Source organism: Astatotilapia calliptera, chromosome 3 (genome assembly GCF_900246225.1).
Source record: "Astatotilapia calliptera chromosome 3, fAstCal1.2, whole genome shotgun sequence".
Classification (NCBI taxonomy): domain Eukaryota; kingdom Metazoa; phylum Chordata; class Actinopteri; order Cichliformes; family Cichlidae; genus Astatotilapia; species Astatotilapia calliptera.
In genome coordinates, this window is record NC_039304.1 from 47,742,789 (window position 1) to 47,760,538 (window position 17,750).

Below are 17,750 nucleotides of genomic sequence, written 5' to 3' on the forward strand. Positions count from 1 at the left end.
ACGAGCACACAGAGTGGACAAAATACGTTAGCATGCTGCCCAACTTTCGCCACGCTCAGATTTATAATTATATGGTTCTTGCAGTGAGTGCATACACTCATGAAGTTTAGTAACTTCAGGTCACTGCAACAAGGCCAGGTACAGTTTACCGACGGATGGGTGCAGGACCTTGAAATGCACCGTGTAGAACGAAAGACCATTGAACAAAGGTAAGTTTACCGGTCTCACAAATCGTCTTCATAAATACACATTCGTTAACCGTTTATTAATAGGACCTTTGAGCTCAACGGTAATTAATTAGTAGTGGAAATAATTTCTGGTAGCATTACAGAAATGTAGCAGTGACAATAATATTGTATGTTGTAATCGCACTGGGCAATTAGTGATACAAAACAACTGTTTTATCCTGTGAATAAAAGTATATGTTTTTGTCAATGTGCCATGGTAATAACAGAAGCGAAACGCAATATTGTGTCAGGACAATTCACTCTTTATGCACAATAAACAAAGGAGCATAGTGCGACAATTTCTGTTCAGCGCCAGACTTGCTTGTAACCTATATCACCAATTATGTTAAGAAAAATGACGTATTAACTACAACAGCAGACTGACCTCTGTGGAAATGCTTGGAGCAGACTAACCTGTGAGCTGGAGTGTTCTGGGACGTTATATTTTGTCTTTCAATGGCTGCAATCCAGTCGCCTCTTTGTTACTTCGGAAACATGGCTCAAACAATTTCTCTTCAACGATGTAATCCGATAAAAAAAAAAAAAAAGATTTCCGTGGCTTTCATGCGACCGGCTATTGCAGTTAATAATACAACAGCTTCTTGCCATTTTTTGTGTTTCTTTTTATCGCTGTATAACTGATTTCAATTGAAAGCCTGTGTGCGCTAGTACCTCTTGCCACGAGTTCCCAGAATTCTTTGCGGTTTTACCCCTAAGTGACGTCACATTTTCAATCTCTATACAGAAAACCACCTTCTTAGTCTGGTGACCCGTTTTAAGACCAGAGACTGGGGATGTCTGATCTTTTGGTTTCATTTTGATCATCCTTTTCTTCTAGTTTGAGAATGAACTCAATAAAGAGAAGCGGAGACATAAGGAAGACCTGAATTGCCTGAAGGAGGAGCTTGAGGTCCAAATCAAGAAGGTTAATTCCTTGATTTTAATGTATATATTATTCATATGATTTTAGCTAAAACACAGATATAAAAACTACCTAAGAAATGAACTTGATTTTTTGGGGGGGTTAAATTGTGACTGATTTACAAAAGTGTTTAGTGGGGTTAGACATCAAGGCAGCCAATATTTGTCCTCATATTTCCACACATAATCTACAAGAGACACCCACTGCTCATTAACTATAAATGTACTTCCTTTTTACTTTCAGCTTTGTGTCATGTTGGTCACAGTCCATTTGACAAACTATATATTTTTGGGGCATAGTAAAGGTTGTCATTACATAGATACTGTAAGTCACTCGAACGTTTTATTCATTTCTGCGTTCAGTTTGTCAGATTTACATAAATCTTCGATTGCTAGCATTGTGACTCTGAAGTTGATTTCATTCTATAATATTGGACTTATATTTGTAGGAAGGTTTGAACTTTGAGAGTGTTTAAATGAGAGAGAGAAATGATAATGCTCGTGCTTGTCTGAGAAAAGTGTATAAAATGTGTAGTGAGGGGTTTTACAGCCTTAAAACATATAAGAATATTATATATATTATATATATACAATAATTGTAAAAAAGTAAAGCTGACTACTTTGCGGATTTTGCCTATTGAGGGATATTTTTAGAAAGTCACTCCCGTGATTAACAAGGAATTGTAAATTGTAAATTGTACTACATTTGAACACGAGGATGCTGAAGGTGCTGCTGTAGCAATAAAGTGTAGATACATTATTTATATGATGCAATACTGGTATTTCAGCATTATATGTTTTTTTTTCAAATCATAAAAACAATAAACCAGCTAACACTTTTAATGGTAAAAAAAAAAAAATCAATGTAAACTTCCTTACATTCCTGCCAGCTTAAAGACCAGGTAAGTGAAGTCCAGCAGCAGCTGAAGGATGAACAGCAGAGCAGAGAGGAAGCTGAGAAGAATGTGCAGACTCTGATGAATGAATTGGAGAATAAGAACAAAGAGGTGCGTATTCATTACATTAAGATCAACATATGCACCATATCCGTGTGTTTTTCAAGGCTTTACTATTTGTTCAAAATCCTTTGTCACACTTTTTGGGTGTTTTTTTTTTTTTTTAGCTACAAGAGTCCCAGTGTCAGTTTGAGTCTCTCAAAGAGCAAACCAGAAGTCTGACAAACTGTTGAGTGAACTGAAAAAAAGACACAAGGAGAAGGTCAGTGATTTTATAACCTACCCATCAATTCTGTATCAGTATTCACCTTTAAATGTTTTTTGTATAATCTAAAATTGTAAAATCTGAGATTTTTTTAAGATGACTAGACTCTACTTTTCTATATAAATCTCTCTCTATATATATCTATGTATCTATCTATGTATCTATCTATCTATCTATCTATCTATCTATCTATATATATATATATATATATATATATATATATATATATATATATATATATATATATATATATATATAGTCAGATTGTAGCTGACTGTTAAAAAAAAAGAAAAAGAAATCTTTCCTTTGTCTTGTTTTCTTCAGCCTATAGTATATATTTGTATTGCAAGAGCAGTGCAGAATAATAACTGAGGCATGTGGAATATTTACATTATGCGTTGTGGGCTATATTCGCAAAAGTGTTTCCAATAATTTCACTACTGCATCTCTGTGGTCCCCAAAGGTAAGCTCCTACTATTATGTCTAATAACTAGAGCTACAACAACATGAGTGTGGCCGCTAAAAAACAAAGGATAGAGTCATTAGTGGAATTAATGAGCAGAGTAAGCTCACTGTAAGATACGACTTTTCAAATTCATACCAAAAAATGAAACACCACACTGATCATTTTCTGAGGGTTGCACTACAAAGATAACTCTGGTTCTTATTGTGTGTATTTTTTCTTTGCATCATCTGCAGAAAACCAAAGAAGAAGCTTAGGAGGCCATAAGAATGTGACATTGCTGGAGATTAACATTTGGTCCCAACAAAGCCAGGCCAAGCACTGGACAATCTCTAAAGTACTGAAACAAATAATGATGTCATGGGCCAATAAAGTTCCCCTGAATTGTATTTAACCCTTTAATGCCTAGTGCATCATATTTCATGCACAGCCTACAGTTTTTTTGCCAGTTTTTGGGACTTCAACATCATCAGTGTGATTTCTTCCCCCTAAAAAAAACATAAATAAATGGTACAATACATTTTTATGTAATTAAAAACACAGATAAGCAAATATGATACAAATTAACTGTCATATATGGAAAATGAAATGTGATTTATTGAAACAATTACAAAAAAATTAGAAAAAAAAAACTATTTAAAAAAAAATGTGTTAGCTTGGTGTCCTCTCTACAGGAAAGGGCAGAGAAGTTAAGGACACCAGAAACAAAATTGTAGACCTTCTCCAGGCTGGGAAGACTGAATCTGCAATAGATACGCAGCTTGGTTTGAAGAATCTGCTCGACTGTTTCTGTACAGTGTGAGGTTACTGGGGAAAGGAGCTTTGTTTCCTAATGCTTGTGTACAACAACAAAGGGGCTTAAGACATGATGGTTTTTAAAAACATGCAAAAAGAAAGACAAAATTAAAAAATTAAAAATAACATAAACAAAAGCCATGTTATTGGATGTAGTGCTGTCCTCACTTGTTTCCTGCTTTTTCTTCAGCTGCAGTGCTCTGAAATTTCCTGGTCACCTGAGTAAAACAGGTTTATGTTTCTAAATAAACAATCAAACCAACAAGTAGGCCTATGATGCTTGATCTTAAAGCCTGAGATATGACCTTTGAGATATTTCCAGGTATTTCCAAACCTAAACCTTGGCCTAAACAGTGCCAGATAACAGGTTTAACAAACTCCACTCAAAACAGATTAAATGTTTGCTTTGACTTTACTTTTAAAGCTTAGCAAACAAACAAAAAAGATACAAAAGATACACTGTCACAGATAAATATAGTTGATTACTTGTAAAACCTAAATCAGTTTTTGAACTACACCTCTGGAGTCTTTACATTATGTACATTTGTAATATAATGTTGTAGATTGTAGGTCAGTTGAAACACTGGAGCTCCTGCACTAAAGTGATCTGGTGTCCCACTTTATGTGGCATTTATAATTCCTTGTTCCCATCATCCCACAAACTGGGAGAATATCCACATTGTATTGGCTCTAGTGAATTCAGCACATGAGTCTAGATCAGGGGTCGGCAACCTTTCTGATGATGAGTGCAATCTAAAATTTCCTAAGAAGTCAATATGTCATATGATTGCATTAGCAATAAAGTTAACAACGCTATATATCAACAGTTACACACTATATAGAGCAACTTTCTAGAATTATATCTGTTTGCAGATGTTGGCAGCTATTAGCAAATAGTTATCAGCTATTTAAAAAAAAGACACTTTTTATCCATAACAAGAACTCCATAACAGCAAATGAACTACACAACAGAAAAAGCAAATGCTATTTAAGAAAATAAACTGGGCCAATGTGGCATGTTTTTTAATACAGAGATACACATGTTAATGGGATCTCCGGTCTCCCACTCAGAGACACGGGTCTCCGAGTGTCCAGCATTCAGACGACTACCTGAGGACACTCACATGAGAGAAAATCTGCTCACACAGATATGTAGAGCCAAATACTGTCAATAAGGCCTCTGCAATGTTCTGAAGACAGTTAACCTTATCAGGTAGTGATGTCCAGACGGTGAAAATGCAGCTCCATGAACACGCACAGCTATGGATTCCAACTGCATCTGTAGTTCTGCAAACTTTGACCCCGACAGAGTTGAGGTTTTCAGTTCAATCAGCTGCATTTCGATGTCCTCTGTGTCCAGCCAGTTAAAGAGAGAAAAAATCCAGCTGCTCATTAAAACTTTCTGACAGGAAAAGAAAAGAAAACTGGTCCATACACCTGAAAGTCCCGAAAACACACTGTGAATTCTGTCTACGGATGTATCCATGTACAGTGGCTTGCAAAAGTATTCGCCTCCTTCAACTTTTGCACATTTTGTCACATTACAACCACAAACATGAATCAATTTTATTGGAATTCCACGTAAAGACCAACACAAAGTGGTGTACACGTGAGAAGTGGAACAAAAATCATACATGATTCCAAATATTTTTTACAAATAAATAACTGCAAAGTGGGGTGTGCGTAATTATTCAGCCTCCTTTGGTCTGAGTGCAGTCATTTGCCCATAGACATTGCCTGATGAGTGCTAATGACTAAATAGAGTGCACCTGTGTGTAATCTAATGTCAGCACAAATACAGCTGCTCTGTGATGGCCTGAGAGGTTGTCTAAGAGAATATTGGGAGCAACAACACCATGAAGTCCAAAGAACACACCAGACAGGTCAGGGATAAAGTTATTGAGAAATTTAAAGCAGGCTTAGGCTGCAAGAAGATTTCCCAAGCCTTGAACATCCCACGGAGCACTGTTCAAGCGATCATTCAGAAATGGAAGGAGTATGACACAACTGTAAACCTACCAAGACAAGGCCGTCCACCTAAACTCACAGGCCGAACAAGGAGAGCACTGATCAGAAATGCAGCCAAGAGGCCCATGGTGACTCTGGACGAGCTGCAGAGATCTACAGCTCAGGTGGGGGAATCTGTCCATAGGACAACTATTAGTCGTGCACTGCACAGAGTTGGCCTGTATGGAAGAGTGGCAAGAAGAAAGCTATTGTTAACAGAACACCATAAGAAGTTCCGTTTGCAGTTTGCCACAAGCCATGTGGGGGACACAGCAAACATGTGGAAGAAGGTGCTCTGGTCAGATGAGACCAAAATTGAACTTTTTGTCCGAAATACAAAACGCTATGTGTGGTGGAAAACTAACACTGCACATCACTCTGAACACACCATCCCCACTGTCAAGTATGGTGGTGGCAGCATCATGCTCTGGGGGTGCTTCTCTTCAGCAGGGACAGGGAAGCTGGTCAGAGTTGATGGGAAGATGGATGGAGCCAAATACAGGGCAATCTTGGAAGAAAACCTCTTGGAGTCTGCAAAAGACTTGAGACTGGGGCGGAGGTTCACCTTCCAGCAGGACAACGACCCTAAACATGAAGCCAGGGCAACAATGGAATGGTTTAAAACAAAACATATCCATGTGTTAGAATGGCCCAGTCAAAGTCCAGATCTAAATCCAATCGAGAATCTGTGGCAAGATCTGAAAACTGCTGTTCACAAACGCTGTCCATCTAATCTGACTGTTTTGCAAAGAAGAATGGGCAAGAATTTCAGTCGGTAGATGTGCAAAGCTGGTAGAGACAAACCCTAAAAGACTGGCAGCTGTAATTGCAGCAAAAGGTGGTTCTACAAAGTATTGACTCAGGAGGGTGAATAATTATGCACACCCCACTTTTCAGTTATTTATTTGTAAAAAATGTTTTTGTTGATGATTTTCGTTTCACTTCTCACGTGTGCACCACTTTGTGTTGGTCTTTCACGTGGAATTCAAATAAAATTGATTCATATTTGTGGCTGTAATGTGACAAAATGTGGAAAAGTTCAAGGGGGCCTCAATACTTTTGCAAGCCACGGTATTTCCACAGTGCTGATGCTGCACTGAGCTCACAGCTCCTGAAGCATTTGAAGTGTTGGAATGTGGAAATTTCAACATCGCTTGAAAAAACTGCCAGCTAGCAACGTCCCTCTCACCAGTAAGCTAAGTTATTGTTAGCGAATTACAAATTAAATCTAGTAGTTGGAGTTGTTAGCTAAGATACCGTCATTAAGAAGTGGCACAACTGATGTGACTGATGTGAGCTAATTTGCGATGTGCACCACTGGCCCGGCCATTTAATTTTTAATGCATCCTCTCAGATTAATTCACTGCGTGTCATGCACAGGGCTGGGCTGGGACAAAAAATCAGCCCGGGCATTTTGACTAGAGACCGGCCCACCAGGTATTACAGGAAAAGCCATAAAGCCTTTTATGGAAAGCCTTTGGAAAAAAAACAACAAACCCTGTTGTGACAGTGATATACACTGTTTTGTTGGTATATGTATGATTTCTATACATTTTACATCAGACAAAAATTTTGGTTGTAAGATTCAGATAATTATTTGTTAAAAGCTAGACATTTTAAATGAGAATAACAAAGTATTTCCTTGTGCCCCCCTTTCCCTTTTAATGCCCTACCTGGCCCCCTGGCAACACTTTGCTAGATCCGCCCCTGCACAGTTACCAGCTGTCAGCTACATAAAAAAGGATCCTGGTGTTATTTGTCTCTCAGAAACTTCCCTTCAACTCATTCATGTCACCTAAAAGGTAAACCTGTTTCTCCATCACCTGTTCAGCTCTGATGATTCAGTAAGGACATCTCCTGGTTTCATCTTCATGTTTCCCTCTCACCAGATAACCAAATCGATATCATGACCAGCAGCTTTACAGCTGTGGCGCCAACAAACATCAGCTGATACTAGAAATTAATATTAAATCAATTCTAACAACAGCTGATCAAGCTTAAACGTGCTGCTGTTGTTTAGCGTGACATCTGCTGGTTTCCTCTTTCTGGCGCAAAGTGGGCGATAAACAAACAAGAGAGACAGAACTTGCTCCAGAAAAACCGATCAGCTGATCATTGATCGGTTTCATGATTGAAGTAGCAACAGGAGAGGGAGGGGGAGAGAATGAGAGAAGAGGCAGCTGTGCAGCAAAGTCACAGAATAACTCCAGCTTTTTCCATTCTATCTGAAGTCTGGGACAAACTGTTCCTTTTCACCTAAATACGAAACGCGTAATATTTTCTCTGACGGGTCGAATCCATTTTTACGGGACTACTAACTAAGCTTATGAATAAAATAAAGTTCATTATCAGTAACATCATAGCACCCACCCAGCAGTTTAGAAACTCCGTCCTGCTAGCTAGTACGCACTACGAGTTATTGTAACTGACTGTAAAAAGTCAGCATAACGAAAATAAACTCCACCTAAACTTGGTATAGATCTGACCCAGATAGACTGCAGGTCATAACTTCTTACCTGAAGTTCAGTTCACCTGACACTCGGACCGCCTCAGGTCTCTCCTCCTCCACCAAAAAACTGAGTTATTTTTCACACCGGCCAGCACCACCTTTCATTGTTTACACCGTTACTAGAAAAAAAAGAAAACATTCATAAAAATGAAAAATCGCCATCGGCCCACTGGACAAATGGTCGGTATGCCTAATGGCCAGTCCAGCTATGGTCGGACCATAGCTGGACTGGGCATCGCGAAGGGGTCGGCAACCCTGGGCACGCGTGCTGTTGCTGACCCCTGGTCTAGAAGCATGTGGTTAACAAAGAGAGAAAACATGAAGCACAGATGAAGCAGCTGGAATAACAATAATGGGAAAATAGAACACCAGAAAGGTACAAAGGCTAACGCACAATAAAACAGTTCAGTTATCATTTATGCTTATTGAATTATTAGTATTCATCATTCAATGCCAGAGGAGCATAGTTTGTCTGTTCATTTATTTATTTATTTATTTAGTTAGTTAGTTATTATTATCAAAAACTAATTTAAATCAGTAGTAACATTTTTGCCACATATTAACTTTGTTTTGTTAGTTTTTGTTTGTCCTGGAGACATGTTTGTGTGCACAAACAAAACAAAGTATGGATACACAAGAAAACATTTCATTATAGCAAGGTCAAAGGTCAAAGGTCAAGGCCTTAAGTTTGTAATAGTTGCTCAACCAGATCATATCACTGACATTACAAGCATTTAATGAAGTTTCCTTTTAACATGCGCACACTCAGATGAACTGATTGTTTGTCTGACAGGCACACATTCTTTTCTCATCAGACTTCTGAAGAAACCACGCCTCCTGTTACTGCAGGTGAGTGTTTCCTTTAACCAGTGCTGAAGGAGTCATGCTGCACAGCCTCACTCACTGCAAAGAAGCAGATGCATTGGTGTAATTTATGAGGTAAATACTTTATGTTTGGTTGTTTGTATAATTTACTGTATAATAGAAACATAATGTGTGTCTCTGTGGTTCTAACTGACAGCTTTAAACTGTTAAACTTTTAGCCTCAAAAATGTAAAACTTTAGTTCTCATTTGCAAATTTTGTGGTGATTTAAGGTGTATTTGTTTATTTGTGAGGCAATTTACAACAAGCTTCATTGTAATAGTTATTATCTCTCTATTCTGTACATTACACAGTGTGTGTGCAATGAAGGCCATCTACAGAGAAGAAACAGTTTAAGCATAACAAATCATTACGACCTAATTAACATGAACTCTTACCCTTTGTTTTGAGTCAAAATAGATAAAATCATTTATTCTGAATATAGTTAAGTGTTGATAGATCATCAAGTTGAGATAGGATGCTGTTTTTAAACATCTACATTTTTTGAGCACAACATGAATGCAGAAGTATATCTCTTTAATGTGACGATTTCCTTCTTGTTCTACAGAACAAAATGAGCCTGAAAAGCTGGTTTGGATTCCTGGTCAGCCCAGGTAACCTGACACAACTGTATTCAAATGTAAAGCTCAGTACTTGTTTATATGTGTATAAAAATACTTCAGAAAACTCTGCTTTTCTTCACTTACTAATTTTTACTGGCAGTTAGAAGATTATGAAGAAACCTTTTTGTGTTTGACATTGAAGATTATTATTATTATCAGAGTTATTTTATTTTCAGTATTTTCTTTAATTTTTCACTTCAGAGAATTTGACTTCTCCGGTCATCTGCATCGGTGTTGTTGGTACTGTTGTCTCGGGGGCCGTTCTTCTTGTCAAATACAAGGTAAACAAAAGAAAAACAGTAAATCACAAATTCCTTTTTCACTTTTCCACAAACTAAACACTAATTGACGATTACCAATTTAGGTGTTGTTTTTTGAGAGAGCAAAAATGAAAATAAGACAGCTGACAGAAATTCAACTGAGGCTTTGAGCTGAAGAAAAACACAAAATGAAACCAAACATATAAGTAAACAATGGACATTTCTTCTGTCTACGTCAGATGAAGAAAGAAACAAAGAGAATTGCGTGTTAGAAGGAAGTCTAACCTGACCAACAAGGTTCAGTCAGAGATGAATCAGAAGCACAAAGCCAAGAGAGCAACTCAGGAAAAAAACAGGGGGAGGAGAAAGAAATTGACCTAATACACTAAAAACGAATTATAAATGGTGTAAATATGAATGACAGTCATGGCTGTGAGTAAAGGCATGATAGTAGGACAAACTTGCAGAAATAGATACCACAATAAAATTACCAACCATCACATTGAGACTCTGTTGTAAGGCAAACACAAGTTTTTGCTTTGTTGACTTTTGACAGCTTGTTTCACTCTCTCTTTAGTGCCACTGGTGCCACATTTGTGTGTACAAATCTAAACAAAAGTAAAGGTGCACTGATGAAAACATTTTAAATAGTATGTACACTAAAAGCAAACCATTAAAAAAGCATAAAAAAAATCCACTTGCATAAACTGAAACAACTTCCTCAACATGTATGTACTGAGCTCCTGATCTTTTTAAACACAGAAGACACAAGCTGAATTCAAGAGGAAGGATGAGGAGATTGAGGTGCTCAAAAATGAGGTAACTCTATATAACAAATTAAAGCATTGTTCTAGTCTGGAGGGAGTGCCCAGGGCAGATCCAGGACACAGTGGAAAGACTACATGTCTCTACCAGCTTGGGAGCTGCTTGATGTTTCCCAGAGCTGAAGCAGGGAGCTGGGAAGATGGAGTTCTTGGCTTTCTTGCTTACACTGCTGGCCCCATTCTACAAGCCTGGATGAGCAGATGAAGATGGATGGATGTGATAATATGTCACTCCTCTCTTCATTTTTGACCCGAGACAGATTGGCAACTCTTCCCCCATTTATATGTAGCTATTAAGCTAAGCTCTGGGATAACCAGTATGACTGATGTAACATTGATCCTCCCCACTTTTGTTAGCTGGAGAGACTTCAGTGGCTGAGAAATGACACACTTAAGGGGTAGGGGTCACAACGGAAGTTCACCAAGATTACCTCTGCTATCAAAAGGATGGAGAAAGTAAATCTCAAATACATACACAAACCTTCTTGTACAATGTCACCACTGTTCCATTAAGTTTGTGTCAGATCACAACAGAAGTCATCTCAAGGGACTTATATGATTGGGAAGCAAAACCACTTATGGAATGAAGCCTTTGTTAAAAGCAGAGTGAGGATACACAGCAATGTTTACTGTCTCTTCAGTTGAAAGGCAAAGTAAACAAATCTCTACATAAATTAATAAACATTTTATACATTTCTAGAACCAAATCATGTAATCTGAAGGTGCGTTGTAGGGAAAGGTCAAGATTTTTAGGTGACCCTGGTATTAGAGACACAGCAGAAATACATTTAAACTTAATACAACAACATGGTTATTCATTTATTTTTCAGTTGGAGGAAAATGTAGACTTAGATAGGGTCCAATCACTCTTTTCTAAGAATGAATCGTTGCAGAAAGACCTGCAGACCCTGAAGACAGAGCTCGAGGACAGCCAATCAGAGGTTATTGTCTTTTATTTCCTTTACCTCTGTACATTCAGTTAGATATCAAGTTATATCTCAATGCACTGAATATTTCTATATGACCCCATCAACCTCCTTCTAAAGGAGGACTAGAATGAACAACATTTAGCTATTCTCTAGTGCTAAGATTGTTGCCAGTTGCTATAGCATCAACATGAATGCTTGTTCACCAACCAACTGGCTTTCTGAGAGCTTTCTTCACTTCAGTTAACCGTCAACTCAACTGTAAAGTGATTTCTCATTTTGAAATAATGTTTCCCTTTGACCAAGTTAAAAGACAAAGCAGATGAAGTCATGAAGCTCCGTGCTGAGAAAAATAGGAGCACAGAAAATGAAAAGGAACTGCAAACCATGAAGCTGAGGATTGAGGACAAGAATAAAGAGGTACATGATTTTGAGGTTACTTAGAATCATTCAAAGTGAGTACTCTTACTCACAGGACACACACAGCAGATAGTGGTTAAAACATTTATTTCAAAACATTAAACAACCTGAAACCACCACAGCATAAATCTTTTTCTCCTTACTCAGCTGAATGAGGAAGTATCAACACTACAACGTTTACTTAATAAAGAGGAGCAGAAGAGGAGGGATATTGAGATGGACGTGCAATCCCTGAAAACAAAGGTGGAGACCAACGATAAAGAGGTAACTTCATTTTCATTTTTCTTTTTATTATTACATTAACCTTTTACCTTATATCTTTTATTTTATACATTCAGGTTTGAATTTTACTTCAAATACCAACATTTTTGAAGATATTATATTTTAGTTGCAGTTTCTGTCATGGTCCTGGGTCGTGTGACCCAGCGTGTTATGTTTAGCCTATTTTGATGTTTATTGTTTGTTTAGGTTCTCTAAGGTAGTCCAGCCATTTGTATATATTACCCTTGCATTAAGTCTCCCTTGCCCTTCGTGTGTTTATGTCTGTGTGTCTTGTACTGTCAAGTTCATGCTGTCAGTTATGTCATCTCCCCTGTACTAAGTTTCCCTGGGTCATGAGTCCTGTCTGCGTGGTTATGTTTAGTTCTTGTCGTGTCTAATTTCCATGTTTCCTGTTTTACTTTGTAAGTCTGTATTCATTGTCAGTGTATTCAGTTGCACCCTCCTGTCCTGTCGTTAGGTTCATGTGTGTCAGCTGTGATCCCATGTGTGGCCACTTCCCCTGATCATCCCTCATGTGTATTTAGTCTCTGTGTTTCATGTAGTCTGCGTCGCGTCGTCTGTGTTATCTCCCCTACCCCTTGTCATAGTTTCCCAGCCTTAACTAGTCCTAGTTTGTACCTTGTTTAGCCATAGCTTTCCCAGTCTATGTTCAGGTTTTCCCCTCAGTTGCTTTGCTGCCTTGTTCCTTAAGTTTTCGGCCCTAAATAAAGGCTCGCCTTCTGTTAAGTCCGGTTTTGTGTCCTCACCTCTGTTTGCTCTTGGGTCCTCCACTCACTCCACACGGTCTGCCCCGGCGGCCCGTGACAGTTTCCCTCTATTCAATGTCCTTTTTTGAAGATAATTACTGATGTTTAAAATAATTACATAAACTAAAATAATCAGGTTAAATGTGTTCATTGTTTCTCTTTCCCCTGAGTTAAAAGAAAAAGAGGCTGAACTCTCGAAGCTCCGTGCCGAGAAAAATAGAAGAGAACGAGATGAGAAGGAGCTGCAGACCATAAATAGGAAGGTTGAAGCCGAGAAGAAAGAGGTTCATATTTTGTTACTTAGACTTAATGTCTAATATTCGAATGCACAATAAAAAGTTGACATGCATTTTCTTCTGTAATTATGTTGTATGCAAATGTATCTCTACCATTTTCCCTCTCCTCCCAGCTGAATGATGAACTAGCTGAAGTTCGAAATCAGCTCAGGGAACAGCAGCAGAAGAAGAAGAATGCTGAGATAACTGTAGAGACACTGAAGAAAGAGCTGGAAACCAACAGTACAAAGGTTTTTTACTTCAGTTTTTTCAGTTTTAAGTATTATTTCATTAGCCCATTACACCATATATTCTGTTATATTGATTCTGTGTTAACTCATGCTTTATTAATCTGTTATAATTTCTCTCTGGAACCAATGATCTCTGTTCGCCACATATTTTGTTTTTAAAATTAATGTTGATATTTTTAATGTTGACATTGTCCTTTATTGTTATTATTTTCTTGATGGCCACTGCAATTTTGTCTAAAATCTGAACGCAATAACAGCTTTATTCCATCATTTTGGTTGGTAAATATTTTCCTTATCATAGTTGAACTGAACAAATAGATAACCTACGCAGTACCTAACAGAAGCTTTTCTCTTTTATTAAGAATGACTCTGTTTTCCTTTTCTTCAAGGTCAAAGAGCTAGAGGCTGAACTTTTGGAGGTCCGTGCTGAAAAAAATAGAAGAGAACAAGATGTGAAGGAGCTGCAGACCATAAATATGAAGCTCGAAGCTCAGAAGAAAGAGGTTCATATTTTGTTCCTTAGACTTAATGTCTAATATTTCTATAAATAAATAAAAAGTTGACACGCGTTTTTTCTCATCACAGTATGTAATCATGTTGTATGCAAATGTACCATTTTACCTTCCCCTCCCAGTTAAATGAAGAAGTAGCTAAATTAAAGCGTGGGAAATAGAAGCAGATGTCCTGATGTCCTTCCTGAATGAAGGAGCTTGAGACCAAAGACATAAAGGTTTGTATCTTTCATTTAGATGCATTCACCAAGGTCTTCATTACTGATTTTTCACTGAAAGACAAATGTATTCAAATAACAAAAAATTCAAATAAGGAGTTCATCAAACTATCTTTAATGTGATTTTAGTTATTCTCTGTTTAAGTGCATGGAAATATATTGGTTTTATATTTGTACATTTTTTTAAAATTTTGTTTCTCTTTTTTTCAGCCTCTCAGTCATTTGTACACATAGTAGGTCCCACCCCACTTATGTATGTTCAATTCATAATTATTAACTACTTTTATATTTTTACATCATTTTTTTATATTATACTACTTAGACATAGACAGTAGGGTTGTGGGTCAGAATGGCCTTTTAATCATGCCAGCTTGCATACTATAAAAAGTGCCTGCGTGTAGCTGTTAGGATGCCTGGGTCATTGACTCAGGGTTTTTGAGTTTATTATTTATTATTTCTAGTTTTTGGTTTCTTTGAGTTCTGTCTTATGGTTTATGTCTCTGTCTTCTCTAGTTGCTCTGTCTCCCCTGTCAGCTGTATCCCTTTGTCTAGTTCGCGTCTCTGTGTATCCTTAGTTGCTATATCCCCGTGTCCAGTCAGTGTCTGTGTCTGCCCTGGTCCCATGTCTTTGTTCCCTTTGTTGCAGTGCCTGCATGTGAGTCTGTGTCTTTTGTTCAGTCTGTGTTATGGGTTTCCTGTTTTACTTTGAAAGTCCATGTCTGATGTTAATGTGTCTGGTTTTGCTTCCCCTTGTCTCGTTAGGCCTGATTTGCCCCAGCTGTGTTTCCCTCCTGTTACCCATTCCCTGATTGCTCCCTCTGTGTATTTGAGCCCTGTGTTTCTTTGTGTCTGTGTCAGGATCTACCGTTTACCTAGCTGTGTGTTCTGTCAGTCCTCTGGTTTAAGTTTATTTTGATTTTTTTCCAGTTATGTTATATTTTGAGTTTAACATTAAAGCTGTTTTGAGTTCACGACTGTCTCTGGAATCTGCACCTTGGGTCCTATTCCTGTCTGCATGCAGCCACTCATAACAGTAGCAGGAGATCTAGCTCATTTTTTTTATTTCCTTCTAATTTTTTTGTTTGTTCTATTTTGTTTTAGTTATTTGTCTGTCATAGTAAATACCATTATCATACACGTATTGAGAGTGATCTAAAAGTTATATAGTTATACTCGGAGTTTATTCATTTATTTTGAATTGATAGTGTCATGAAACCACCGTAGAATTGACCATGAGAACGATAAAATTACCTGTTTATCTCTGTATTGTTTTATTGTACAGTCCAGTATTACACTGCAGTTTTTCATCTTTGAATCTTACAGTCAAGTTAAATGTTATACATCTTGTAATCATATGCATCATAACATGGATTTATAACAAATTATGTTCTGGGTGTGAAAAGTGAAGCCAATTAAGCAAAGTTTGTTCAACTTATATTAAATATAATGACCAGCAGGGGGAGACTACTGTGCAAATAAATGTACTCAGCTGTAACTTATGTAGTCATTCATTACAGATTAACCTCTCTTCTTATATTTCCTTCTCTCTCAAGTTTGAAGATAAAATAACGGAAATCCAGCAGCAGGAAACAGATGAACAGCAGAGAGAGGAAGCTGAGCAACAAGGGGAGGTCCTAAAACAGGAGTTGGGAATGGGATTTACTTAACATGTGTATATTTGTAAAATAGATGCATTATTAATTTAGGAATTAACAACACATTTTTATTTTGAACATTCATAATAAGCAAAAGGTTTTTTTGTTAAAAAGAAGAAAAATATAGTTAAAAAGTATAGTTTATACATGAAGCTGAAAACCATTCTCCGGGGCTGTTCATCCACAAACTGGCAGCAGGGTCCCTGCACAGTTTAATTAATATAACACCGTGCATTGTTTGCACAAAAACAAACACATATGATAAATGTTAGTAACAAAATAGATAAATAAAATTTTTACAAAAGACTTTTTGTCATTGTCCTCCAGTCCTCTTGTGCTCACTCACTGTGGATGTGCATCCGTATGTACATAGTGCTACATGGCAGTATGTACAGATGTTTTTTTTTTTCTCCAGACCTAGATGGACAATTTACTTTCTACTCATTCTTGGTAAGGGAGATTTATTTATGTACATTTTTTTTTGTTTTTTTGTATCTATCTACCTGTTTTGCCAAGATAAATGTTTTGTTTATTTTTGAACATGAGGTCAAAGTAGTCAGAAAATCACCTCAAATTTGAAAAAAATGAAATAAAATAAAACACAAAACTAAACCCAACAACAACCCACAATACCTCATAAACTGACGATCCTATTTTATTGGTAGCTTTCGCTTCACTCCACAGCCATGCTGAGGCCTTCTACTAAAGGTAGCATAGCCTGTTATGTATAGGTCAGACATGAGTGAGAGAGATAACTAAAGCCATACTGGCTTGGATGTCACCTCAGGTCCCTGTCAGGTGTTGGGGAACCAGGACTCAATGTTGAGAAGTGGACTACTGGACTAAGAAAGTATAGACAGGGACAAGGGATTAGAACAGGCCTAATGATCCCACTACTGGCCAAAATAAAGGCAGTGTGTAGAGAATTTTTATAACTATTGGCAGCAGGCTGTCCATAAGTGAGGGCTTGGAGACTGCCAAGCAAAGACTCTCAGAGATTTGGGAGTCTTTGCACATTTGGGAGTCTTAGCTTGAGAGTCAAGGCAGGAGAATGAACCAGCTGTACTCTGAGTTGCAGGGGAACAGGATTCCTGATCCAACCCCACCAAGGCTGGAGATGGAGGGATACTGAAAAGGGATATGAGAGAAGGACAGAACACATAACAACAATTTTTATTGGCTAGTGGATCACTGAACATCAAACTGATAGACAGTGATAAACACAGAGACCTGAACTGATTCATGCCTATTGGCTAAAGAAGCTGACTGCACTCCAAGAGCATCTGGCAGCACAAATGAACCTATTAGCCTATAAATGAACTGCTATTAGACCATGCCAGACAGTCCTGATCTCCAAGAATACCCAGAAGAGACCACTGCCATCCAACTACCAGCCAATAACCTGATTCAGTATCACATGGAAGCTTCTGTCAGCCATCATATCAGTTAAGATGAACAAGCATACTGCATGGTTCAATACACGAGTGGAGCACAGAAAGGAAGTGGCAGGGGTAAAACAACAGAGCAGTTAGCTGAGACTGCAAGACCAGACCTACAAACCCACACACATGGATCCTGGGATGTTTAGAAATGTATGGACAACATTTTAATTTTTTTATCTTGCAGATTTTCAAGTCAGAATTTCAAATGCACTGTGGTGCCAAGCACATATTGTTTGCCAAGAACAACTCGGTAAAATCTCTATAGGCTCGTTTTATTCACGTGAATCTCTTAAGTATTATTATTATTCTT

The 17,750-nt window shown here is 37.7% G+C and overlaps 1 protein-coding gene across 1 annotated transcript; it reads left to right on the top strand.

Moving 5' to 3' along the window:
* Positions 1-9,024: 9,024 nt before the first annotated feature.
* LOC113019605 (protein MNN4-like) lies at positions 9,025-16,268 on the top strand. Its single transcript, XM_026163380.1, has 12 exons — positions 9,025-9,082; positions 9,575-9,620; positions 9,831-9,910; positions 10,652-10,708; positions 11,607-11,654; positions 11,946-12,059; positions 12,207-12,323; positions 13,258-13,371; positions 13,497-13,613; positions 14,003-14,116; positions 14,248-14,343; positions 15,897-16,268. Exons 2-11 carry the CDS (start codon positions 9,581-9,583, stop codon positions 14,284-14,286), a joined length of 840 nt encoding a protein of 279 aa, XP_026019165.1. The 5' UTR covers positions 9,025-9,082; positions 9,575-9,580; the 3' UTR covers positions 14,287-14,343; positions 15,897-16,268.
* Positions 16,269-17,750: the final 1,482 nt, after the last annotated feature.